General features: G+C 37.0%; 1 protein-coding gene across 3 annotated transcripts in view; it reads left to right on the top strand.

Annotated features, from left to right (window-relative positions):
• The window catches only part of Pkc53E (Protein C kinase 53E), a 1,159,983-nt gene that overhangs the window by 442,163 nt on the left and 691,680 nt on the right, over positions 1-26,140 (top strand). For all 3 annotated transcript variants that reach the window (XM_081751140.1, XM_081751138.1, XM_081751141.1), the window contains exon 2: positions 21,233-21,264. In XM_081751140.1, coding sequence (XP_081607266.1) covers positions 21,233-21,264 — 32 coding nt within the window. The remainder of the gene's footprint in view (positions 1-21,232; positions 21,265-26,140) is intronic.

Raw genomic sequence — 26,140 nt, 5'->3', positions numbered from 1 at the left:
CGTTTTCAATTAATTTTACATGTCATCTTTCCCCATATGTTGTATATACATGTTTGGTTAATTACTCCAGATGTACTGGGCTAGAACATAACCACATACACAAACACACTCCACATAACACACAAAACCACACTCTCTCATATTATAGCAGCCACTTTCTGCTCTTTCCTGGCAACACTTGCTTCCTCCCCCAACACCCATCCGGTAGTTTGCCGCGTATATGTGAAGAGCGTCATTGCTTGTAATGTCCCGCTTGGCTATACACGGCGATTTGCCGCGCTGGATTCTAGCAGGGAGATCCGGCTGTTTTTGCTCGCCGGATGAATGTCCGGCGACCGCCGCACATATGTGAAGAGCTTCATTGCTTGCAATGTCTTTCTACCTCGTCCGGCAAATCGCCGGATAATGTGAAAGGGACATAAGGGATAGTGATATGTATCTATATAGCTGTAAGAGATACCAACAAGGAAAAGAGAGGTTTTCTTCGACAAATTTGATAGTGGTAGAGGTAGAGCATCTGAAACACTACAAAGCAAGAGATTCAATTGTTTTCTTGATTTTTTTTTCTAAAGTAGACAAAAAGAAACCTTTTGATAACAGTGAACATGGAATGCGTCGGGTGGAATAGTGATGGTCAGTTTGAATATTCCCGGTGGGAAGGAAAATGAAAAATGGGAATATTCCCGGGTTTTTCTCTGGCATATAAATTTCCGGGAAGGAATTTATTTCCATTTCTTTATTTTCCAAATTAGAAGAACCATGTGACTGATTACTTTTTTTTCATTTAATATCATTTACTTGTAGGTTTTAAATAATTTTGAGGTTAAAAAATTGAAATTCGTTGACTGTACTTTATATAACTAATATATTATTAATTATAACTAATTATATAACTATTATATAGTTATATATAATACATATATAGTTATATATATTATATAGTTATATATAACAATTATATAGTTATATAACTAATTAATAATTGATTTTAAAATGTCAATTTCCATTTGCATGAGAAAGTAGCAAGGTACTAATTTATGAATGATCGAAAAAAACCAGTTTGTAAAGTAATCTAGAAATTCTGTAGAGGTACAGGTGAAGTACTATCAATACACCCCGCACCATCGTCAGTAATAGATGTCGGTCTGTCAGCTGTTTCTGATTCGAATTTCGCTCTCTGAGGAAGAATCTGATATTGAATAAAGAAATATCTGAAGTCGTAAATAGATATATTTTAAATTGAAATATTCACATATCAAACTTAGGGTTGCTTCTCAGGATGTTTCGTTATTATCGGTTTCTCCTGACCTGTGTTAATTTGGATTTGTTTGCTTTCTTTTACGTGTGTATTCAGGTACCAAGATTTGTTAGCGTATTTTTGTAACACCGTGTATATTGTTTGAAATAGCGTATCTTCTAAAGTTAGAGATTTAATAGTACACAGTAAGAACACAGTAACAAAGCACAGTGTACCTAAAATGAACATTCTGTATATATGCCATGCCATACATTGGCAACCTTACGAATTTTTCGAGAGACTACGTATGTCTTCTGACAGTTACCAACCTAATTTGTTTATAACATTTAAAAATTTAATATGATTATAATATTAGTAGTAGGCTGAAGTTTTAGAAAAAATACTTACATACAAATTTAAACTGTTTAGCGGTATAAAGATATATGGACTTTCTATACCAAATGTTTTTCCTATATATTTACTCGCATAAATCATATTGTAAGTAAACATGCATTTAGGCCTATGCGTAGTCTCAAAATAATAATAAAATAATATAATACAGTTCAGAATATACTTTTTAAAGAATCCTCTGGAGACAACAGTAATAAGTACACTGTGATAAAAACGAATTTTATTTTGAAATCATAATATGGTAATAGAATGCAATTTTCTTTGTTTGCAAATAAATTCCCGGAATATTCCCATTTTGGGGAATCTTCCCGGGAATTTTCCCGTGAATATTCCCGAAAAATATTTTCCCGGGAATTTACCCATCACTAGTATAAGTTGTTGGAAGTGTTAAGGACAGCCAATTCAACAGTTCTTCGTGTTCGGGATAGTTTCCGCTGCGATATATTTGTTTTTAATGGTTTCAGACGATCTTAGTTCTGAAACTATGCACATCTTCTCACATACCCATATGACTTTTTTTCCTTTATGTGAGGGAGGACCTCTTATAGTTATCGGTCTAATTCGTTAGCACTCTTTATACTAACATGTAGAGCATAACAACATTCATACGGTGGAATTACAAACTAAACTAACTTATGAGCAATAGAAATATCAAAGGCACTTTAGCGACCACTCGGGAACTGCCAATGAATTTACATGATGTCACTGTTACAAACAGTTATGATATGATATGTCATTATCATCAGGAGGTACAAGTAGAGAACGACGTTTTTTCCTTCAAGAATGTCACCCACAAGATGCTGTCCTTGATTTTTTCTTAAGAAATAGTTGGCTTTGTGTGTAATCTTATAGAATAAAAATTACCAAATTTGTGCCATTTTGTTTTCAATATCAGTTAATAATTAAATGTAGATCAAGCTCACAGTATTTGAATGAGTGGAATCAAGTGAATGCCGTGTCACACAATGGCGGCTTTAGCGTGTAGGCAGGGTAGGCACGGGCCTACCACAAAATTTTGAAAAATATATTAACACTAGAAGATACAATAAAGAGTAAATATAGGGCTATTGTCCGCTAGGGTTCTATTTATATGAAGTAAATTATTTAACAAATAGCATGAACCACTACCGTAAAAATAATTTCCTACTGTCATCAATCAATCAAATATGTGTATGTATCCGTAAGCGAAGGAGCGGGCCTACCCAAAATTAAAGTCTTAAAGCCGTCTCTGGTGTCACACATTCTCCGGTAGCATTCTTTTCTCCCCCATGTACGCATCAGGTCAATAGACAGCGGTGGCGATTGGTCTAATGAAGTATTTAATTTCTGAGTTGTTTGTTGATCATGGTGTTAACAATTTTGGCTCCAGCCTTCTATAATGTATAGTCTAATTTCATAGAGCAATTGTTCCATCATAATTTTGAAGTCAGACAACTGAAAAATTGTCTATTTTTCTTACTGTCGTTAGATTTTTACGTAAAACTTTAGATCACATTTGAAGAAATTACGAGAGCGGATCAATTGATAACGCATAATAATTTATGTAGAAGAACGTTTAGTAGGTAAGGCATTAAGAATGTATACGAAGTAGAGACTCATATTGAAGCTACTTTTCAACGCAGCCACTAAGTCTTCCAAGACGTTTCTTCTATAGTGGCACAAATTTTCAAGTACTCTGATCATAGAAATCCTTCTTTTGGGAGTAAAGCCACCTGCGCACAGCCGATCTCACTTAGTTAACGAAATTGAAACGCTGGTCGCCCAAGAACTTCTTACATTGTACCAAACGAAGTGATGGATAAGTTCGACAGTGTTCGAAGATAGATTCGCCGATCATTATGAATCTCGAAATTTTGTTCGTTTGATGATGTTACTGGGCATCCGAATCATGGCAAATCCACAAAGTTGTCACAGCCTTCTTGGAACTATTTGCACCACTTGTAGATGATGTTACGGCCCATACAGCTTTCGCCATACATGTACACCATTTTCCTGGGAATATCGTCCAGGTTTTGGTCTTTTGTCCACAATAAACAAAGTACACCTCTCCGCCTTTTTACATGGAAAGAAGCGTTAACACACACGCTCAGTAGTTCACGTAGAGGTACACGTAGAGGCAGAGGAGTTTTCGACAGACCCGATTACAGTGCCAAATTCAAAGCACTTTTCTTTCGGTTTATCCGTCCCAGATCAGTATAATATCGCTTGAGAAAAGTGTTACTATTTGATCCTCCCTCGTATATATGTTCAAAATATTTTCCTAGCTTTTCTCCAAGATAATTTTATAGACATGTGCTGTTCCGCATCTGCTGAAAGAAGACGTTATATTGTTTACAACTAGATTATTTGAAGAACAATGAAGACGAAGCTATAATTGACCTATTTAATATAATTAATAATGGTTTCTAGGCAACGTTGAATACATAAGAAAGAGCGTTCAATATATTAAGAACAATTTAAGACGTTGCTATCTCATTAATTTAAAAAATAAAGTTTCTACATCCTTTGAAAAGAATGGATTTGAGACTCGGTAATATTGTTGACCCAAAGCTGATCTACAAAATGATAATAGATTATACTAATCCTGATCTTCAATTAGAAGCAGTCAAAAGAGTTAGAAAATTGCTTCAAGAAAATAAGTATTCCGTTGACGCCGTAATAAAGTATGGAATTGCTCAGTTATGCGTTGAACTTCTAGCAACTGGAAGGGTTTTCTCTGTGCAATTAGAAGCAGCACGTATTTTAATCAACGTAACAGCTGGTACTCAGGAACAAGCAAATACTGTAGTCCATCTTGGAGCAATTCCAGTTCTTGTGGAGTTTATAGATTTTCCAGATTATCGCATAGCTAAAAGTGCTGTATGGATTTTAGGGAACATAGCTGTACAAGGAGAAAGCCAGCAACATTTAGTTCTGGAATCGGGTGCATTGACCAGAATGGCAAGTGTTATTCAACAAAACATCCCATTGACCTTTCTGAGAACTACAACCTGGGCAATTTCTATTCTTTGTCAAAAATGCCGTTCCCCTACAAGCTTTGAGGAAATGAGAAAATGTTTGCCATCGCTATCAAGGTTACTGTACGTCAAAGATAACGCGGTGCTGTTACATGTATGTTGGGCTCTGTACAGATTTGCCTGTTACTTAGATAAACATTTCCAGAATATTGAGGACATTTTGAATGCTGTACCGGCTATTCGATTGGTACAACTTCTCGACTGCAACGATGATAACATTATTTTGTCTTCCTTGTGCACCATATCAGCCATTTTGAGTGGAACTGTGGATCAGAAAAATGTCATAATAGATGCTGGATTCGCAAGTTATCTTCCTAAATTGATAAAACACAGTGATAAGCATATTACGGAGTTTTCTATCATAGCAATCAGAAACATGGCATCTGAATCAGAAGAGCTAATCCAGACAATGATAGAAGCAGAAATTATACCTCTCTTACTCGAAATTTTCCAAAGTGACGATAACGCCTCAAGACACGAAGCCGTATGCGCAGTAAATAACATTACATTCTATGGTTCCACACTTCACATTCTTTCACTATGTCAACAGAATGTGGTACAATTATTATGCAATATGTTAACTGAAAAATACTGGAAAACTGTTTATTATGCGTTGCATGCCATTGAAAATATTTTATTAACAGCTCATATAGTGAATGATTGCAATAGGATGGTTAATATGATTGAGCAGTGTGGTGGGTTAGAGAAATTGGACTCTCTTCAGAATCATAAGAACTACTTTGTATGTTCTACATCATTGCGTATTATGAATGAGTATTTTGCACACATTGTTTTCAGGCCTTGTTGAAAGTACTGTAGTTTCAGATGTATTATTAGAAAATATTACGCATATTTGAAAAATACTTTACTTTAAAATAAAATTACTATATAATATGGTTGAGATTTTAATGTATGTTGTGTGCACTAGCGAATCCACAGGGAGGACGGTGGGGCAACTCCCTCGTAAAGGCTACCTTCTTAGAGGTTCATAGTATATAAAATATTGTAGTACTATATTCTGATTTGATATTAAAACTCCATATTTTGAGCCTAAATTCATCGTCCAGAAGGTGATCCGCCCCCCCCCCTCTGAACCATTCTTTTGGATCCGTTAATGGTTGTATGGTATTATTTACGGTTTTTAATAATAACGCAGCCAAAAATGTTTCGGAAGTTGTACAAATAGCCTATTTCTGTTTCAACCTTTAACTATATAGAACAAAAACTGTAAATGGATAGCGAGAAGCTTTTTTTTTTAAGCGGTTTTCCGACATAGATTCAGCGTCCCAAGAATGAGTTATGCTCGACTTTTGTCCACCTATTCAAACCGGAAGTGGGGAAAATTAACATTTCCGGTTTCGAAATTGATCTCATAATGCATAAACGGAAATAGATTGCGACAAGTATTTTTTTTTTTTTAAATATGGATTAAATACTTCAAAGAATACATTTCATTTCTGATTTTATTTGTCTGTAGCAATCGGAAGTGATAGAAAACAATCACTTCCTGTGTTAATTTTAATCTTCATAGAGCAAAAAGAGTAAGAGATAGCAAACATTGGGTTTTGGATAGAGGTCTATTGATTCAACGTCCGGGGAGCATGTTCTATCTTTGATCTTATTGCTGTATTCAACCAGAAATTCCTGTGCTGCTTTGAGTATTGAATTCGCATAGTTTAGAAGTGTTCCGTAGTTGTGACACTGTGAGACATAACCTGCTTGTTAAATCTTATATATAAAACTGAAAGATTGGTGGCTATGTATACATATCTGCACTTCTACTTTATCATACTTCAGGCAACTGTAGGAAAGAGACCGTTGGCTACTTGGACCGTTGGAATTTTTAAAAAGTGGGAATCCAGTGGTGGGTTTAGCCCGGGGTTGAGGGGCCTTGGCATCACCAGTTTTTGAATGACAAAAATAATTTATTATTTGTATATTTTTGGAAGTTACAATAAACTTATGATATTCTTATCATAGTCTGGATTGTGGCTGCTCTCCTCCTGTTTTTACCTTCTAGATCCGTCAGAAGACGGCGTATCCTAGGGTGAGAGGTTTCTAAGGATGAGGCTTATTTCCCATAGTCCATGTCCCTTGCTGGTAATCCAATGACACCTATATATGTTAAAGTATTACGAGAGTCAATGCCGAAACTAATATAGTTTTCCGTAAAGATAAAAACAGATGCGCGAAAATTGAATTTGGAATTAACATTATCGTCTAGGAGAAAATACAAAAATAGGCATAACTTTTTAAAAACTATAATGTGCTTATTATATATTTCAATAGTATTTTATTAAGACATTTAAAATGAGCGTACACTCGCCTTGGGGAAAATATGCCGTTGTTCACCTATGATCAATCAAAATATAAGGTTTGAATTTTTAACTATTTTCAATATGACTTAAACTGTTGTGTCTGTCAAACAAAAGAACGTAGTAAATTGTATAAAAATAAATCTTTTACAACGAAACATTTAAGACCTTTGGCATGCAGTCCAATTGCACTGACCACTCGACCATCTGTTTTGTGATAAGTGGCATCTTATTAGGCTTTTATGTTTAAAATATCAATGTGGTCCAACTTTGATTGTCCTACTTTTGTACTCTTATGCTTTTTTTTTTTTTTTTTTTGTCCAAAACTGATCCTTTAATCGCTATTTAAACAATATTTATTATTTCTCCTGTACGAGACACTTTTAATTGCTATTTAGACGCTATTCATTAAGTTTTTATCATGTTCAAAGTATTGATTTTAAAGTTTGTGCATACCATTGGAACCAAAACTCTGTACAACGCATGCTTAAGTAGCAGGTTAAGGTCTACCACTTCAGCAAGTTACGTCGCGAACGGATAAATTCGGTATTGTATAGAGTTTTGCTTTCGAACATATGGCTCAAAATTGGACAGCCCCTTACCTCTAGAACCTAAAGCTGCAAACTCTAGTATTTCACACTGTTATTCTTTCATCTTATATTACTCTGTCTTAATTTTTAAAATAATTAAGCCGTTTCCTCTAATACAACATATATTTAACTTCTACCTAAAGACATGAAGATTTCGCATCAATCACCAATTTACAATCTTAACTTAATAGTCATGATAAACAATCTAGGCTTCTTCTTTTTCCTCTTTTAAGGCATGTGCACGGAAATCTAACCATTTCCGCCCTCAACACACACATTTATGTAAGAGATCAAGGTCCTACACCTATGACAAGTTTTATCCTGATTGGATGAATTCCATGAACGATTTTTTTGTTTGTTTGTTTCTCAAAATAGGACCAGCCGTAACTCGAGAGCCGAAAGTCTGTGCAACATACTTCACATTTTGTATAGTAGGTCAGGTGCTACCAGCATGCCCCAACCAAATAAATTTGGTTGAATTTGTACGATATTCTAGTTTACTTGATTTTTCAAGGAAAAGTAAAAGACGAAAAGGAGGTTCGTAAGACCGAGGGATAAGTAGAATGCAATGACTGTCGAACAATCCTCCCCTTCGTTTTGTTTACAGTCCGTGCAACAATTTGTCAGAGGTCAGCTTTCCTTAGCTGCACAATAAGAGTGAGGTGAGGTTTGAGGAGTCAAAATGGCTTGAGGCTGAAATAGAGTGAAATTTAGGAAAAGGTCCGTATCTGGACAACGAGGACCCTCTTCTATTCTTCTATATTGAAAGTAGGCCACGGAACAATGGAAACAGTGCTAACGGTCCTTTTTTCCATTGGAACCGAACAATCAGTCGAGAGAGCGATGCGAAACCTAGAAAGAGTTGAAGAGCGGTGTAGTGAAGTCGTAAAGGAAATGCCAGAACCTCTGTGGCTTTTCGGATTTGCTACCCAATCAGCAGAAAGTGTCGTCACATCCTTCTGAAAACGAGGATGTGGAGGACATCCGCATCTATTTCCTGAGGTAAAAGGGGAAAGAGAGGGTTTTCTTTCCATCCCTCTGCCTCACAAGCAGAGCCATCTATCTTGTCGTACGAGAACATGGAAAGCAATTACATTGAGAGAGATGATGATGCTTAGTCCCTATCTCTGTCCCTGGGATTGGAAGAGAGAGGTCCCTGCTGCTGCTGCTTTAGAAGAAGTTTTACCCAACAAAATAGCCCAGGGTGTAAGAGAGGTCGGAAGAAGATTTTGGGATCGGATGGAGCAAACGAATAAGGACAAAAAAAGTAGAGAAAAAGAACGAAATTCTCGTCGAGCCAAAGGATTTGCTTTCAAATACCAGTGGCAAAAACAAAACGAGAAATGCAATCAACCACAAGTGTCCTGTTGTTTTCTTTCTGAGCTTGTCAACCAAACCAAATGATTATCAAGAGGTCACACACAGTTTATGTGTATCTCTCTTTCTGGTCTTACATTTTCTCAAAATAATTAGAAAATAAAAGCTGTACTCAAAAATGAACCAAAAATAATGAAAATTCTAACATAATTTTGTAAAATAATAAACAATGAAAGTTATTTTTAACTGAATTGCACAGTACCGCACTTTGTTTTCGCTAAACACTGCTGAAATTTTATATTACTTAACAATATTTCACTTTATGAAACCTGGATAGATTTACGAATTATACGGATCCAGTATTTAAACCGGAAGTAGTCTTACTTCCGGTTTCATTGGAGGAATAAGAGCGGAAATGGAACCTATTCTTGGGGTGCTGAATCCATATACGAAAAAAAGTTTCTGTCGCTGTGTTTGTGCTATGTTCTTAAAATATTAAAACCGGAAGTAGCTGGAGGTTTTTCAGTTCCAATTTCAATAAATTAATAATAATAAAAAAAAGAAACTTATTCTTCGGGTGGTGAATTCGTATTGAAAGGCTCTACCACTTACAATCTCTGTCTATACGAATTAGTATTTAAACTCGAAGTTGATTTATTTCTTTCACTTCCGGTTTTAATATGGGATAAGGGAGAAGATGCAGTACGTTCATGGAATGCTGAATCAATGGGAAATAAATTTCGCTAATTTACTTCATTTTTTACTCTCTTGATACCTCTCGAGAGACGGACGAACCGGTGGGCATAGTCGCTCTAGAATTCTCTTACTTCTGCATTGTGTACTATAGATGTCTTGAAATTCATGAGACAGAACATTGATATATTAAAGACAGACTTCTGCTTAATATAAGTTACAATGCATAATTACAATTTATACAGCTAAAATGGGCATTGAGATTCTTTTCCCTAACTAGATCTCCTTCGTGGCTACGCGGTTAGCGTACACGCCTTTGGTGTGGGAGACCCGGGTTCGATTCCCGGCGGGAGCTCATGTGGTTCGGATTCCACGTTAATCAGTAGGTCCACGTCTCATATAGCCTCGCTGCTAAACGGGACGTTAAACTCAAATTCAAATCAAATCAAATATTTTCCCTAAAGAAAATATGAAATCGTCTTCACAATCTTTCAGAAACTGATTCATTTCTCCCTGTTTGATTTTAGTTTCATTTTCAGAGAGTATATGACTTAGGAGGAAACGAAAGAAGCGTTTAAGGAGGAAAGGAAGTATATTTTGTGGATCATTGAATAAAGATGTGAAACAAAAAGAAGACTTATAAAATGCTTCGTGTATAGTATTGTACTATATGAGGCAGAAACATGGACATTACGCAAAAAACATGAAGGAAAACTCGCAACTTTTCAAATGTTGATGTGGAGAAGAATGGAGAGAATTTGCTGGGTCGAGCAGAAAGCAAAATGAGAGCGTTAGAAATGGTGGGGAAAAGAGAAGAATCCTAGATGTAATTGAAAAGAGGAAAAGAAACTGGTTGGAACTTGACTGAGAAGGAACTGCATCACGAGTGACATGCTAGAAAAGAGAGGGTGAAGTAGAAAAGTGAGGGAGGGGCGAAGGAAGCTACAGTTGATAGATGAAAAAATCGCACATGAAGACGAAGAGATTGACTGAAGAACATGGGGCACGGAAGCTTCTTAGTTGCGACTAGAGACCTGCCAATAATGACTGACAGAACAACTGGTCATTGGAGAAAATGTACCACTTTTATAGTTGATAGTAAGAAAATTGTCAGTTCAGTCAGTAGAATTGTTCAAACGGATTTAGAGGCCGCGGTGGCTCAGTAGTAGAGCGTTCACCTCTGGTGCATGGGGTCCCTGATTCCATCTCAGCTCGTGCCAAGTGAACTTTGTGCTGGACAAACACCGTGTGCATTGGTTTACTCTGGGTTCTCCCGTTCCCTCCCACTTTCTTTATTCCACCATTTCATTCATTTCTCATCATCACTGTCTCCTTTAGCTTAACCGGCATAACCGTTGGACGTGAGTCTCGATTTCATTTCAACCTCATTTAAACCTGAAGAACCTTATATTGTCCTTACGGGTAACTCAAATCGTATCGATTACGATATATCCTCGAAATATCAGACTCGTTTCTTTTCATGTAGATCAACGTCAAGGTCCGTCGACGCTACTGTTCCTTTCCTGTTTTAGCTCGTCGACAGTACGTCGACGGACCTTGGAGCAACGTGTAGTCTTCCCAAATCTGTATTAAATCCTGTATATCTGTATCTACTTTCGCGAAATCTGACTTAAATCGTATAGATCAGCTATGCCGTTAAAAAAAAAAAAAAAAAAAAATCCTTCTACAGTAGCTCATTCGTAAGAGAATTATGTTCAACTAAGAAATACAGTTAATTATTCGTTGTACTACTACTAATTAAATTGGACTACTATGAAATTAATACTATACATTTTTCTATTTCTTATGTTCAAGAGATACTACTACTGTGTTTGAACGAAAGCCACGAAGAATAGTTTGAATGGAAAAGTACGAAGGCATAAGATTAACGTGAAACTGTTAACCCTGTTTTAACTCTATTTGTATTATAGAAGACACTGACTGTAACAGTAAAGCTTTTTCAGCTCTAAAATTTGCTGAAAGGCGTTCTGGCGTAAGTTTTGTAAGTTGCTACCTTTCCTGCCATTATCAACACCTCTTTTATAACTTCCTTGTTTCTTTCGCGAGGGGGTAAAGGAGAATGTTATCCGGAAATGACGCTAGGAAAGAGGAAGTGACGACACGGTTATAAGAAAGAGCTAAAGAGAGCTGGGGGTTGTTGGAAACTACAAGATGATGATAAAGTGAACTGAAGTGAAAAACCGAGAAGGAGGGTGAGGTGGGGTGAGGTTTGTGACATTTTCTTCCAGGAATAATAACTTTATCGAATACCGGTGGATGTCGCTGGCTGTTTGCCCTGCTTTTAAAGCTCGTGGGAACAAACAATCTGGTAGCAAAGGACAAATCTTTTGGACACAGAACTCTGAAATCGAGCCGTTGCTTCTTCTGTCTTACTTTTTTTTTTTTTTAAGTCAAATTGTGTTTCAGATTGTTGTTATTTTAATAGTTTTTTTTAACCGTTCTACGTTGTATCAACTGTTTTGTTTGAGACTTAAAAGTTTTTTGTGCTGGATGATCTCTCAAACTAAACCTATTTTATCAATCGTCACTGACTTACAAAAACATTAATGTAGTTAATACTCAGTATTCAGTTTCGTTACATATAAGCATTAGATACATAGAGATAAATAGAAACATAGTACAGATGGCTATCAAAATAATGAAGACACCTGTAATTTGAAGTGTTAGGCTAGCTGAACGCAGACCTCCATTCGGAGAGAATAGATTCTTGGGATATATTTGAAGAGCGTATATTAGGCGTTCCGGGTAGTAAAGACGAACTCAGCATCAACTAAACATAATGGGCCTTATGCAGGCAGAGTCGTTCTGACGCGTGATTAATAACATACTAAAGAGTTCGACTAACATATGTTTTCTGCAGTAGTCAGGCCTTTAATATGACGGTAATCATACGTCAAAACGACTCTGCATAAGTCTCATATAAGCCCCATCCCGCCACCTTAGGATGCGTATTCCAATCGAAATAGAACGAGTAGGACCTGCTTCGACCAAGCGCTAAATATGTTCACTTTTTATCCGCAGTATTTAACCGCTTCAGTGTGATTTCCTCTTTGTCTGCTGTTGTAAGTCGGTCGTTGAACATAGATACCGGATTTACCTTTTAGTTTGCTCATTTCTTCAATGTATTGTACGATTTATGTTCAAAGTCTAGTAAGAAATGACAGTAAATATGCCGCGGAACAATGAAAAAGGGGTAGTATTTAAATACAATAACTATTTAATTTATTATTACAGCGTGAAGTATTCTGTTTTTGACATAAATTTAACTTGAACTTCCGCTACCCGCTTAGTGTACACATTTCAATAAGAAGTGACAATTGAAAACCCACTTTGAGGAGGATACTACACAGTTTATCCAGTGGGAAAGGTGATTAATGAGAAATGATAAAAACGATACGTTCTGGACTGGACAGGTTAGAATATATTTCATTTAAAACAGACATCTCGTGAATCAATACTACATGCATTGAGGCAGTTACATAATTTAGTAAAGCAGTCTTGGCACACCTGTTCCGAAATTGCCTCCAAGATCGCGGTCGAAGGACGCCTTTTGGATGTCTGCAATGGTGTGTACCTTTCTTTCAACGTTAGTTTCAGTTTAGGAAATAGCCGGAAGTCACATGAAGCCAAATCTGAAGAATATGATGATCAAGCTCTACGATCCCTTTTTGGCCACAAACTGGCGTGCCATCCTCCTCTTGTTCACGGGCGAATTGTCGTACAATGGAAACCACGAGCTTTGTTGCCGATATTCAGGTCAAATTCGACGAATCCTGATCAATAGACGTTGCAAAACACCTACTTAACTCGGCGTTCACAGTGTGTGTCTCTGGAAGGAATTGCATGTGGATCATGCCTTTGAAATCGAAGAAAACAGTGAGCAGAATTTTTTTTCGCCGCTTCTACTTGCGCAATTACTTCGGTTCTGGATAGCCTTGACCCTTCCATTTCGAGCTCTGACGCTTTGTGATTTATCCGTACTGAAAGCGTCATGTCTCGTCACCTATTACTATACTTGACATAAATCCTGGATTCATATCATGCTCTTGCAGTATTCCATTCTGCAATGTGTTTGTTTGTCACTGAGTGTTTGTGGTGCAACCCACGCACAGATCTTTTGTTTGCTCAAATTTTCAGTCAGAATGAGATAAACAGTAGACTTCAGAATTCTTCTGAAATCCTCAATGAGCTCTGCAAATGTGCAATGATTCTTTGCGTACAATTTCCACCACTGTTATTACATTTTCATCAGTTCGCACGATCATTCCTGGTCCTGATCATGGATAGTCTTCAATACTCTCCCGACCATCACGAAATCTTGCTTATCATTTACACGTTCGTACGGCTGGATGCTTCACTACCGCAAATAGTTTGAAGCGTCTCTATTGCACTTTTTACCCAACTTGAAGCAGAATTTAATTTTGACACGGACAGAATTTAATGCCCCATTGCTTCTTTTCTGACCAACGCTATGTTCACTACGTACTGTCAGTCACAAGATCCGTACGCATCGACCGTCGCTGCTTGCGCTTGCACTTCGATGGAAGGTGGTTGAAATGTGTTGTTACATAGTGCATATACTTCTCCATAGATAGTGCCGGTGATTTCGTAGCAAAAGAAAAAGTCCTCTTTTGTACTGGACAGACTGTGTGTGTTCAAAAATAGATGGCAGTTCGCCGTTTGACTGATCGATTACAAACAAAATTACACTCATATAAAAGTACCTAGGTATATGTGTACGAAGCACATCCAGAAAGTAAGTTTCCCACGCGTCCCATAGCTAGGGCCGGGATTCGTTCTATTCCTTTCACGGGCGTCCCAGTGGAGAGTTCTGATGCCAGGTGAATGTACTGTCTTTTTAGGTTTCATTAACATTCTTGTAGATCTGTTTTGTGTTGTTTAATATAAATTTGATAATGATATTTGAGTATAATTAAAACTTTTTAAAACTCATTTAAATATGAAGGCAATAGCAACACTCTTTAGAAAACAAGGTATTTCATCAGACGGACAAATCATTGTAAACAACTTCTGGTGAAAGGGAAAGTGTCTTGCCACAATCATATAAAAGGACTCATTTTTAACAACAAGGGAAGATTTGAAGATTCAAGTTGATTCGACTACCAAGGTTCTTCGAGGTTTTTCAAAAATGGCAGCACACTCTCCTGGCCAGTAAGTTGTCCTTTCTCTCTTAACTACTTATTTGTTATGATGACATTTGCTATGCCAGATTGTTGGTAGGTCTTCCAACAACAGGCTTCACTTATACTACTGAGCATTCAGATTCATAATTTGTGTAATTATCATGATTGAATAGTACATTTGTTTTTGAGAATGCAAATCTCTAGTTGGCTCCCATTTATTAATGTGTTTGTTTAAAAGATATCTGCTAATGCTAGTGGCACATATATATAAATAATTAAGTAGTCTCTATAACTGTGCCTATAATAGCGAAAAGGCAGAATGTGACTTTGTATATTATCTGTCTAATAAATCTGTCATTACATAAATAACTAATATTTTAAAGAGACGATACAGTTTTATTATATTTGAAGAAATTATTAGACAACAATTTCTGAACACAAGCTTCCGTTTTATTTCCACTCAATATATTTGCTTCTTTATTCATTTTTTTTACCGTGCAGATAAAAATGATGTCGGTTTCTTAAGATATTAGAAATTTATTTTCTGTGCATCGAGAATTCTCATAAGAAGGGTTAAACATCTAAATAATTCACTGCTCCCCACTAATACAAATTTAGATTCTTAAGATATCTTTTACTGTAAATTCTTCGCAGGTATAACAAGAAGCAGGGATCAAAAGAGGAAGAATTATTAAAGCACTTTAAAGACTTTTACAGAATGTTTTCAAAACACGTGGATTGAAGTTCAAAGATAGCCCGGTGAAATTTGTCCACCACACCCTTCCCCCGAACGAAGAAAACAATTTCTTTTGAATAAGTTCTGAATTTTGAATTAATAGTATAGAAGCAAGAATACTTACAGGAAACGGAAAATTTCCCTTCTTCCCTCTGGGAATACCAGTGCCGTGCTGTGAAAAATCAGCGCCCGGGGCAAGAGTATACGACGGCGCTCCTGTACATACGAGTGAGGTCGACAGATCAGCCGCGAAGCACCACCATAGTTGGCGCGAAGCGTAAGAGAAATTTCAAAAATAAACCCTGTTTTCTTGACTTTGAGCATATTTTTATTACTTTTTTCCTTCCATTTTATATATGTGCACATGCCTTTTCTGATCGTGGTCAAATTAAATATTAGATTGAATAATACTGTTGTTGATCTAAAATAGTTTAAGTAATTTTTCATCTTTCTTCTTTTCTCCTCTCGAATTTGGCGCCCACTTCGGTGCTCGGGGCCGTTGCCCTGCTGGCTCCCTCCCACGCCATGGCACTGGGAAATACATTAGTTCGCAGTAAAATACTACAGTATCGATGCTGCAATATTAACTAATTTCGTTGTGCATTGACCTAGTAGCGTAAACAATGAAACAGATAAAATGTGATCGTATAGTGCTGGAGAAGTGCATACGATTGAGTGGAGTATTCCGTATAATCTTGATATTTCTCGATAACTCCCAAAGAGCATATGAACTTTGTGGTGAACAAACACAGTGTGCGTTGGTTTTCTCGGGGTTCTCCCGTTTCCTCCCACTTTCTTCATTCCACCATTTCATTCATTTCTCATAATCACAGTCTCCTTTAGCCTAACCGGCATAACCGTGGGACGTAAAACTCAAATATTTCATTTCATTTTTCCCAAAGAGCACAGGCTATTATATTACATTACCATGAGTGTTAAACAAGATGGCTTCTATTTTACGGAAACAACACATGATAAAGCAAAACTATTGACAAATTGGAGTATGTACTGTATATGAATACCAAAAATAGTGACTTTCATTTATTCAGGGCGTAATACATATTTTGCAGTGTTGTGTGAATACGTAGGCAGTAAATATTAGCTATATAAATATAATGTAGTATTAGCCTAACTTCTGTTCTCGGCCAAATGACCCTGACCTCAGAAGTGTCTGTTTTATCGACCTTGAAGGTAGTCGAGCGAGCGCAAACTCCGTGCGCTTGAATCGGTTAATTCGAGACCGCCCTCGCAAGCTCCAGTGCATTTTGGAGCCGTGTAATTACAAGATCTTCACCAATATTGTGTCATCCAATTTTTCTTCCAGGTTCAATTTTAGTCTCACCCTCTCTCGTTTCCCTTGCCAATTCTTTTTCGTCTCACAACGGATACATTCACAAGATAAATCTTTTTTCTTTCTTTTTCTTTCTTTCTTCCTTCAGGATTCTGTTCCGCTATGTTCACTTCTGCAGGCTCATCCTTTCGCAAAATTATCCTTTTCTTTCTTTTTCAGGTCCTCATTCCTATCGGTCGAATCTCATGAAAGAAGGCACCTGGGATTTAATTAAAAGAAGGAGGGGGGTTAGCGAACAAAACGGAATGTGGCTATTATTCATGGCTGCTTACACTAGCGAACATCCTCGTTCATCCTAAAGAATTCAATTTCTATGTAACTTACCACCTACCTATTTCTAGATGAATGATCTTGATGATTATTATTTACTGACAAAACTACAGTATGTGCTAATTTTTTTTAGACTTTCAAACTATGCTGTGTATAATTATGGGAACTCGTGTAGAACGCCATACCTCTGATGTGTGGGGTCCCTGGTTCGATCCCCAGTTAAGTAAGTTTGTGGTGGACATCATGATGTCCGTGAGTTTTCTCGGGATACTCCGGTTTCCTCCCACTTTATCGTTCCACCAATTATTCCATCATTATTTACTTGTTAATCATCGTCTCTTTGCTTAATATGCATAATCGTGGGACGTTAAACTCAAAAAATTCATTTCGTGGGTCGTTAAACTTAAAAATTTCATTTCGTGGGTCGTTAAACTCAAAAATTTCATTTCGTGGGTCGTTAAACTCAAAAATTTCATTTCGTGGGTCGTTAAACTCAAAAATTTCATTTCGTGGGACGTTAAACTCAAAAATTTCATTTCGTGGGACGTTAAACTCAAAAATTTCATTTTGTGGGACATTAAACTCAAAAATTTCATTTCATTTCATTTCGTGTCTAGACAGGTTATCAGAGAAAGAACGGTAATAGATAGTGAGTTCCAATATGTATTCAGTGTCCCAGGAATATAGTCGATCTCTTTTTTTCTTAAGTCTCTATTGAAACTTGAAGTGGTAGAAATGAACGAATTCCCGACTTTAACATTGATTATTGTAGAACAAAACTAATAATAGATAGGAAGAACCCAATTTTTAGAAGTGGACTCATGTCAGTGGCCCAATAATAAATTCCATCTTTACGCTCACTACTTTTTTTTTTTTTTTCTAATAAAGCCTGAAGTTGTACAAATCTACGGCCACTTCCGGTTTCAATATTGATCTCCATAACGTAAGAAAGATTAAGATAAATGATTTTTGATATCGATTCAGCATTCTAAAAAAAAATAGGCTTCGTCCACATTGGGAGAAATCTAGGCAAGACAGACGTATTCTTACTTATATTGATTTCTCCAGTTGTGTTTGGACAACCCTGCAGAAATGTCGTGGCTGGCCTTCTTCGATATAAATCGTTGTTAACGTTACAAACGTGTTTCTAAATACGGAAGTTAGCATCATACGTTAGTCAAGCTCTTAACATTGATATAAGGCTAAAAACAACTCTGCATAAGTTCTTCTATGTTTGCTCTACAAAATTAAGTTTCGTAACATTTTAGCAACATCCTCTTTGAATCATTAAAATTACTAAAATAGAATAAAACATATTGAATCTCAATTCAAAATTATTTGCTGTTTATAATCTTCCGTATGCCTACGGACTAGTGATTAATGGTGGCATTTTCTTCTCCTTTTACCAATCGTTCATCTACCTTACATAATTATAACATACCATATGGGTTCTACAACAGATTTTGAGTTAGAAAAAATATAATTTCAGTAATTTGTTAATATTCGAGGTAATACGAGACTCTTGAGGCAGAGCTTGGTCTCGTCTCGAAATACAAGTGTCTGGCTCGGTCTTTGTGTCGTCTCGGATAAGTTTTGATGTATTGAGTCTCGATCTTGTCTCAACATCTCGAGACGAAATGAGACCAAGACTAATCTCGGTCCCAGTATCATTCCTAGTTTTTGCACATTCATATTTCGGAAAGAAATACCTTGTTTTCGTTGCATGTGACACAATGTTTCAGTAAACGCACATCACGTGGATTTTGCAGCAGGTGTCCGCACACATCTCCTCGCCTCTGGGCTTGAGCTGAGGTCAACTTCTGTAACACAGTTTGGGAGCTACTGACTATTTTTTCGAGTTTCTGATGTGAAAGTGACGCGCTACAGTGGATTAATGCATGTCAAGTTGGTTTGACAATCGCCGTATGCTTGTGGATGGATTTTCCTTACAAAGAACAGACATGAACCTGTCATCTGGACTTCCGAATCAAACCTAGTCCATTCGATAAATATAACAGATATATTCATGCACAAAAAATTACGTGCCATGAACAACAGAGTAAGTCCCTGGGGCCCATTAAACCTGTTAGTATAAAGAAAATGGTAGACTCGCAGTGAAATAGCTATTGCATCAACACTGTTGATTGGAAAGTCATGGTTTATACAGTAGTGCATTCTCTTCAGCATGAAACAATGTTTTCCAGAGGTGCTATATATTAGGGCCCATAACGTACTTAGAGAAAATTGGGAGAATGTCGAGAAAATTCTCTCCAGCAATCTCTCCCATCAACTTTGGACCTCTCTGGAAGGGCCTCGGGTAAAAGCACTCAGTCCAAATGTATCTTGAAAAATACTATAGGGGATAAGAAATGAATGTGCCAAATCTTATATTAATAGACAGAATAGATGGAGGGAAAAACTCGCATACCAATACACACTTTCCCCTCATATCTATTCTCTCTATCAATACACACATTTCTTATCCCCTATAGTATTTTTCGAGATACATTTGGATTGTGTGCTTTTACCCAGGGCCACTTCAGAGGGGTTCAAATTTGATGGGAGGGATCTCTGGAGAGAATTTGCTCGACACTCTCCCATTTTCCTGTTTAAGTACGTTATGGGCCCGAATACATAGCACCTCTGGAAAGCTTGTTTCATGCTGAAGAAAATAAACTATAAACCATGACTTTCCAATGAACAGTGTTGATGCAATAGCTATTTCACTGCGAGTCTACCATTTTCTTTATACTAACAAGTGTAATGGGCCCTAGGGACTTACTCTGTTGTTCATGGCACCTATCTTTTGTGCATGAACATATTTTTGTTATGTTTATCGAATGGACTAGGTTTCATTCGGATGTCCGGATGACAGGTTCATGTCCGTTCCTTGTCAGTACCTCAGAATCTGTTACACTATGTGTCCGAACCTTGCCTGACCTTCGTCATTTTTACAATGTGGACGAATTTTCTAGAACGAACGAGTTTCTGTGCTGTGATTCACTACATTTCCTCTTTTGCATAATAAATGTTTTGGGTTGCTGCCGCAGCTTTATACTCGAGTTCGAACTCGTACTCATCGCCACTGCTGCTAAAAATTGACTGAAGATACTGACGGAGCAGCGGTCTGTGTGTTCCAATAGTCCCCTTGCTACATTACGTCTTGGGCCATGTACTTACGGTAGATTATAGCGAATAAATACACCTGCTATTTGGGTTTTCGAAATATTGCAGAATTTACGACTCACCATTGTATTAATCTGTCATTCAATTCCTTGCCATATAAGCACTTTGTGGACATTCCCCAAGAGCCACCGTAAAATGTGGTAAAACACTATTCTGGTAAATCTCTGTATCTCTCAGTTGTAATAATGATGTGCCATCGGACCGCGGTGTAAAGAAGTTTGATATGCAAATGTATTTGTCATAGTGTCAGGAGGAGGAGAGAAGGAATGTGAGTCAATTTTCGTATCTCTAAAAATACTCTCCTTACCGTAATTGTCGAATTATTGGGAAGCCCAGTATCGTACGTAATAGAACTCGTTGTGTAAATAGAAAATACTGAATGACTCAGTGTAAATTTGTCATACTTATAATGCATAAAGTAATACTGTTGAAATTCATCTGTTTCTCGAGAACTCCGAGTATGGATATTAATATCTGCCATAATAATGATATTGGAAAAGGTATTCGCTATGTATCTGAAATATTCTAACCGTAAAGGTTGGCGTGGTCTAATATAGGTTGTGTCAAAATTTATGGTTATTGATGGGAAGTACATGGAACAAAGCAGATGCACTGGGATATTATCGAAAGCTTGTGGGGTATATGTTCTAATTGGATATTTTGGAGAATGTTCTATTGCGACTCCACCTTGGCCACGAACCATAGTACTCGACTAACGTGCTCATTAGTGCATAATTTGTGGACTAACTGACCTATTCTTTCGTTATCCTCGTGTTGGAACGATCTGCAACTATACCAACAGTTATTAGCACACCTTAGGTACATTTGTATAACAAGCGAAAGTATTATACAAAAAACAGTGTTCTCTACAAAATAAACAAACAAAAAATACTTTATGTAATGTTTTTAAGAAGTACTAAATATATTTTCTCTATTTTTTTCAGGGGTTTCGGGAAACAAGGGTACCAGTGTTCAGGTGAGTGTAACTTTTCTTTCTTTTTTAAGTCTTTAATTAGTTTCCCTTATATCTATGTATCCATCATATAATATTAGGATGGTTTCTATTTTTGGACTCACACAGTTGTTCTGAGTCTCAGCCCCTAAAATGATTCCACGTGAGAGCAAAGAAACCCATGAGAAAAATAAGTAAATTTGAATAATGTTAAATAGTGCTTCAAACGATCTAAAGTTTTTCCAATGCGTTTACAGTATATGAGATAAAGGTTCCCTATATGTTTGGCTAGGCATTTGTAAGTTAATAATGAGGTATTATGAAGGTACTTAATATTAAATAAAAATAAATTGTAAATTAAATCGGATGCCCGAAACAATAATATATAACAGTGGTGTCCAATTATAATGAGCCTGAGAGCCATAACAGTCTTTACTAATAAGGTGGAGGGCCGCAGCTACTACTACTACTACTACTACTACTACTACTACTACTACTTATTATTATTATTATTATTATTATTACACTAAACAACAAAAATATAAAAATGTATTACATACCTATTCAATGTGACAAATAAGGGTGACTAGCAGCGTTTCTAAACGCTAGGATATCTACATCCATTCCTGTTGTTGCGAATTGCAGTGCAGGAAATGTAAGATAAAATCTCCAAGGTGATAACTTTAGACGTTTTCATATAATTCCATAAGATAGTAATACATTTCATCAACGGTTTACTATAGCACCAGGTAAGCAATAGCACAAATTCACCGGTTGCGTAATAACAACCTGCTATTATACAAAGCCATGGAACCAGGAATATACCGAAAATGCCTTGGACATAACCCTTTAGTATGGTTAGTTGAAAAGAACTGGAAAAATAATTAATCATTTTACTCTAATAATTCCTTATTTACTCACCGAGTAATAAACAACTAGTTCACAGACAAATTAATTTACACACTTTTCTTCTAAATTGTTAAAAGGGCTCCTAACAAAATATATAAACACTTTCCATCCGCTACACAAGGCAGCTTCTGAAGCAATTCCACACAATTTTAATGGTGGAAAATACACTTTCACAGAAATAAGTACTACCAAACATTGACACTCTTTTCCGACCAAACTCACTGAAGTTAAGGAAACGTCTTGCCGTGAATGCCCGCGCCTTTTTGTTGTACAGAAGCGCTAAATGGATGCTTTATTTCGAAAGAAGAGTGGAAACATTAAAAGAATGAATAAAAATAAATGAAAATAGTATCAGTAATAACAATCGTAAGTCTCTAGAGCGTTGTGGACCACAGAAAATAGTTTGGCGGACCACAATTTGGACAGCACTGACATACAACATGACCCATTCCTATTAAAAATTTAGAACCAGGATGGCGGACTTCAAGGCCTGTCATGTTGCTACAAAGGTAACCAAAAAAGTTATGTCGCTTTCTCACCCACCAACTTCGAACATCCATATGTCACCTAAGACGCACCAGGAAGATAAAAAAAGTTCCCATCAGCATCGACAACCTTCTGCCAACGTTCTGGAAGGCCGTGAATTCCATTGCGGTAAAACTTGGTGGATCGTGAAGCGAAGAAGGTATCAAGTGCATTTTGCACCTCTACTAGGGATTTTAACTGGTGTCCTCTAAGCTGATTGTCCAAGGAACGGAACAGATGACAATTGGGCGATGCAATGTCCGGGGAGTATGGTGGATGCAATAGTGTTTCCCATTCAAGGCGTAGAATGGTGTCCCGGATTATCCTAGCCACGTGGGGCTTAGCGTTGTTTTGCAACGCGAGGACCTCTTTGTGATTTATAAAAGCTGGCTCCTGAGTTTTGAGTTTTTCTTGAACATGGCTCAACTGCTGACAGTACACAGTTGCTTCATGCTCTGACCAGCTGGTAGCAGTTCCCGATGCACAATGCCGCGAGCAGTCCACCAAACACACAGGAGGATCTTCTCCTGGTGCAGTTTTTACAAAAAAGTCAAAATATAAATATATAAAATAAAATGAAAATAAATAAATAAATAAATAAAATAAAATAAATACAATAATGATGGTGATACTGATGTATTTTGTATGATGTTCACTTTCCTTAAGACTACGGTTGCCTGAATGTGTCACTGACTGGTGAACGCGAACCCACCGGGCCCAGACGGATAAGCTGTCAACACTCACTGACCCATCCACCAAACCAATCATCTCCGGAAAATAGAACTCAAATTGGCCCAAAATGTGAAGATTTCTAAGCCTCCTCCATTCTCACTCGCAGTACTGTGAGGTGCAGGTAGCCAGAGCCGAAACTAAGGTTACCAAAGAACACCAACACAAATAAAAAGTAAATAAATAATGTGGAGTGGCTGGGAATATTCAAATCTAAAGTTAAATTAACATAAAATGCAAATTACAGGTAACTGTATAGGTACTTCCCTTCTTGGAGATGAAGGTAATCTCCTGTAAGAGCCGCCACTGCCACTAGTAAATTCGGTAGAGCATGAAAAATTTCAGTTAATGAGAACAACAGATCTCAGGGTTATCTGTGCAACAGTCATGGCCTTGAAGTTACTATAGTGAGTTTATGGAAAATCTCAAAAAAAAAATATATATATATACTTTAACGTAACAGGTAGCAGCCTGTTTTAAAACTCACTATACTCATGACTGTTTTCAATGGTTCTCTGGGCAGTATACTCTCCGGGCCCCATTCAGAGAGCTGGTCAGACATACACACAACAAGGGAAAATGCTTCCTTGTCTCACACTCCTGAAACAGAACATTTCAATTAGTAGTAGGTACTCACCCTGCAGCAAATTGAGATGAAGACAAATTCTGATTAGAGATGGCGGTTTATTTCCATGATAAGAATTGAACATCAATATGAGTGCTGATGTTTATCAACACTCGAATACACTTTGACACACAAACTTCCTTCTGTAGTGCACTACTAAACACCTTCACTTATTTATCAATCATTAGATATACAACACTTCTTTCTTTTCACTATATAAGATAAAATTTTCAGAGGGTAGGACGAAACTTGATATTTGAGGTCTGGTTAACCTCAGAAAAAAATATAATAAGGGGAAAATTTATATACAAAATTTTTTTAACTCCTCATTATGTGAGTTCACAGTCTCTGACAGTCTCAGAGAGGAGAAATTTCTATCACACACATTTTGTATTAAAACAACACGTTACCGAAGAAAAGATCTTAAAAGAAGAAAAATATAAATTGATCAAGTATCTTAATAGGTTCGCTGCACTGTTCTGATAGCTGATAGGTCACTTACACACAGTTCTCGCTCGAAGATACCATGTCCTTTCACATTCCCATTCCACTGCAGAGGTTGAAATGTTCTTTACAATGTTTGATACGCCGGATGCGAATTATCTAGATGTGGACATGTTGTATGTCCGTGAAAACAAGCAAATACCAATTGCTTGACACCTTGTTCAAACGTCCAAGGAAGGCACTGTGTTAGTGACGTAACAGGCCTTATTAAAATATCTCAACTAGAGATATTGAAGGTTTACTTTTCCACTGTCAAACTGGAAGCGTAAATGCTTCCCCATCCTAAAGTTGGGTTTTTAACAAGATGTATACTTAGTTTTCTCATACGAGTACGAGTAGCACTCTGTCGTAAAACTAAAAAAAAATAAATGATTTCTAAAAGTAACTTTCCATTTCCAATTGTCGCTAATAGGTATGACTTAGTTTTTCACTGCTTCTGATATGTGCACAGTTCAGCAAATTATTGTAAGTCAATTGAGGTGATATGCAGGATCAAAGTTCACAAAACACACGAGTTTCCGATACATGTCGGTCATGTATTTCTCAACAGGAATCTCCACGGGGACCGAATGTCCACACATCTCCTGGGTTATAACTAACCGATAACTAAGGAAGTATAGAAGACTTCCTTCCGTCGATTTAGCGTGTATTCTCTTCCAGCGCAATGAACGAACTACCCCTTCTTCACCAACGAACAAGTATATTTACTTCACAAAACTTCAGAAAAAGAAGGACTCGCTTCTTCTTGGTTCTTGCAACAAAAGGTTTGTTGCCCCAGGCAAATCTTCTGGGTGGTCTTTAGCAAAAATCATACGAAAACCTGCCTATGTCTGCACTTACTACCGCGCAGTTCTTTGACAGGTGCTGCCATTGCTTCACCTGTGGTCACTTTTGATAGCTTCTGCTACCCCCAGAAGTCTATGAAGTTTTCAAAACACATAATTGTTTTCACATATAAGCAGTATTATGAATAATAACAGTACGGGTTATCATACACAAAATTAAAGTAAAATACACATAGATTACATAGTTATAATTGACATAAACTGTCATCTCTCTCGGAACTGGAAATAAGCCCAATTTCCTGCGGCTGCCTTCAAAACCGTCTGCTACTAAAAGGCATCCATGTTTTTAAGGAGAGAGAAAAGGAAACATCTTTGGTTATTATCAATTTTACCAATTACAAGATCCAAATGTCTTGTACGAACGGGATACACGTTGATAAATTAAATCAGAATTTTGTACGGTATTTCCAAGAACGATTTGAGCGTAATACGTTAATATTAATATTTTACATAGAAAATTGAGTCAAAATAATGTAAACTTTTTAAACTGGTGTTGCATCTTGGGTAAAAATTGTATAGGTCCGCTCACTGACGGTACCGGCTATGGGTGAAAGGGGGGTGGAAGTGACGCTTGAGCTTGCTGCTACCCAAAATCACACCTATAGAAATCCAAAAACTCACATGTTGACGCTAAAATTTTTACAACTTTTTATACAATAGAAGTTGAGCGTCTGTAACCACTATTTCCAAATCAGTGTTGATTCTCTAAGAAAGTGAGTAGGATCCTTCCTGTGTATAATAAGTCTTATTTTGTCCCTCATCT

The sequence above is a fragment of the Thermobia domestica genome, chromosome 3, assembly GCF_964235325.1.
Source record: "Thermobia domestica chromosome 3, izTheDome1.hap1.1, whole genome shotgun sequence".
NCBI classification, from domain to species: Eukaryota; Metazoa; Arthropoda; class Insecta; order Zygentoma; family Lepismatidae; genus Thermobia; species Thermobia domestica.
The sequence above is the reverse complement of the archived record's forward strand: the minus strand, read 5'-3'. Positions and strand labels throughout refer to the sequence as shown.